Raw genomic sequence first — 1,451 nt, forward strand, 5'->3', positions numbered from 1 at the left:
TAAGTTAGCAGAATACAGAATACAAGCTCGCGCTGAGGCTCACTCTGTTTGTCTCGAGACTTCAGAACAAATGAGTGACAGCACACTTAAACTCAGAAGAAACATACTGAGGTAAAAATTAAAAATGTTTAGTTTATTCATAACATGATATCAAAATAGCTCACTTGTCATGGTGTTATTTAACTATATCATGTTATGAATAAACTAAACATTTTTAATTTTTACCTCAGTATGTTTCTTCTGAGTTTAAGTGTGCTGTCACTCATTTGTTCTGAAGTCTCGAGACAAACAGAGTGAGCCTCAGCGCGAGCTTGTATTCTGTATTCTGCTAACTTACTGCAGTTCTCTCTGATGACGCAGTAACTTGCCGCGGGGAAGAAAAAATCTTCGGTCTGTCCAATTATTGTAAAGTCATTAGGTCCGTCAGACTTAAGATATTTTAGCGGTAATGTGACCAAAAATATTTAAGACCCATCGAATCCGAATTTAAGACATTTTAAGACTTTTTAAGGCCTTATATTAGGAAAACGTTATTTAAGACATTTTAAGACTTTTTAAGGACCCGCGGACACCCTGTGCATAACTCACAAGTGTTCTGGAGGATTTCTGCACAAAAGGGAACTTGTCAGAAAGGATTGGCATCATGAATCGACTGGTTCTGAAAGAACAAAGAAAGGGTTTATTAGTCACTGCTAAACTAAATCAGTAAACTGCTACACCCTGCTATGCTTCTGGAGGTTTTATAAGACACTTACGATGGAACATATCTTGTAATAAGCTGTAAGGCTTGATGACAATGATCAAATGTCCTCGGCAGATCTGTGCGAATTAAAAAAACCAAACAAAACAATGAATTGTGGTGCAAAGTAGAAGGTATAATAATGGCATACAGATACACTTTCACTGATTGATGACAGGAATGGATAATGACAGCAAAATGAATGCTTACATTCAGAAGTTTGAACTTTTTTTTTTTAAAGAAAACTTTTATGCTCACCAAATCCACATTTATTGTAAAGGGGTCATATGATGTTGCTAAAAAGAACATTATTTTGTGTATTTGGTGTAATGAAATGTGTTTATGCGGTTTAAGGTTCAAAACCACATTATTTTCCACATACTGTACATTATTGTTTCTCCTCTATGCCCCGCCTTTCTGAAACGCGTCGATTTTTACAAAGCTCATCGGTCTGAAAAAGCGAGGTGTGCTCTGATTGGCCAGCTATCCAGTGCGTTGTGATTGGCCGGATACCTCAAGCGTGTGACGGAAATGTTACGCCCCTCACCATACTGTTGATGCCGTCAGGCCGGAGCGATGATTCAAAAACATGAAAACCCATTATAAACGAGGCATTCGTTGCATCCAATGGGGACATAATTATGGATTATAATGACTTATACTGTCTTTTTACGCGTTGCCGTAAAACCATGTCTGCATTTGTGATCGGAGA

At 37.7% G+C, this 1,451-nt stretch overlaps 1 protein-coding gene across 1 annotated transcript in view; it reads right to left on the bottom strand.

Annotated features, from left to right (window-relative positions):
• LOC107654503 (RNA polymerase I-specific transcription initiation factor RRN3-like) overlaps window positions 1-1,451 on the bottom strand; it is a 9,861-nt gene that overhangs the window by 5,594 nt on the left and 2,816 nt on the right. Inside the window, exons 7-8 of the mRNA XM_016441586.1 lie at window positions 756-819; window positions 589-658 (exon numbers count right to left, since the gene is read on the bottom strand). Coding sequence (XP_016297072.1) covers window positions 589-658; window positions 756-819 — 134 coding nt within the window. The remainder of the gene's footprint in view (window positions 1-588; window positions 659-755; window positions 820-1,451) is intronic.

The sequence above is a fragment of the Sinocyclocheilus anshuiensis genome, unplaced genomic scaffold (assembly GCF_001515605.1).
Source record: "Sinocyclocheilus anshuiensis isolate Anshui unplaced genomic scaffold, SAMN03320099.WGS_v1.1 scaffold419, whole genome shotgun sequence".
In the NCBI taxonomy this organism is placed as follows: domain Eukaryota; kingdom Metazoa; phylum Chordata; class Actinopteri; order Cypriniformes; family Cyprinidae; genus Sinocyclocheilus; species Sinocyclocheilus anshuiensis.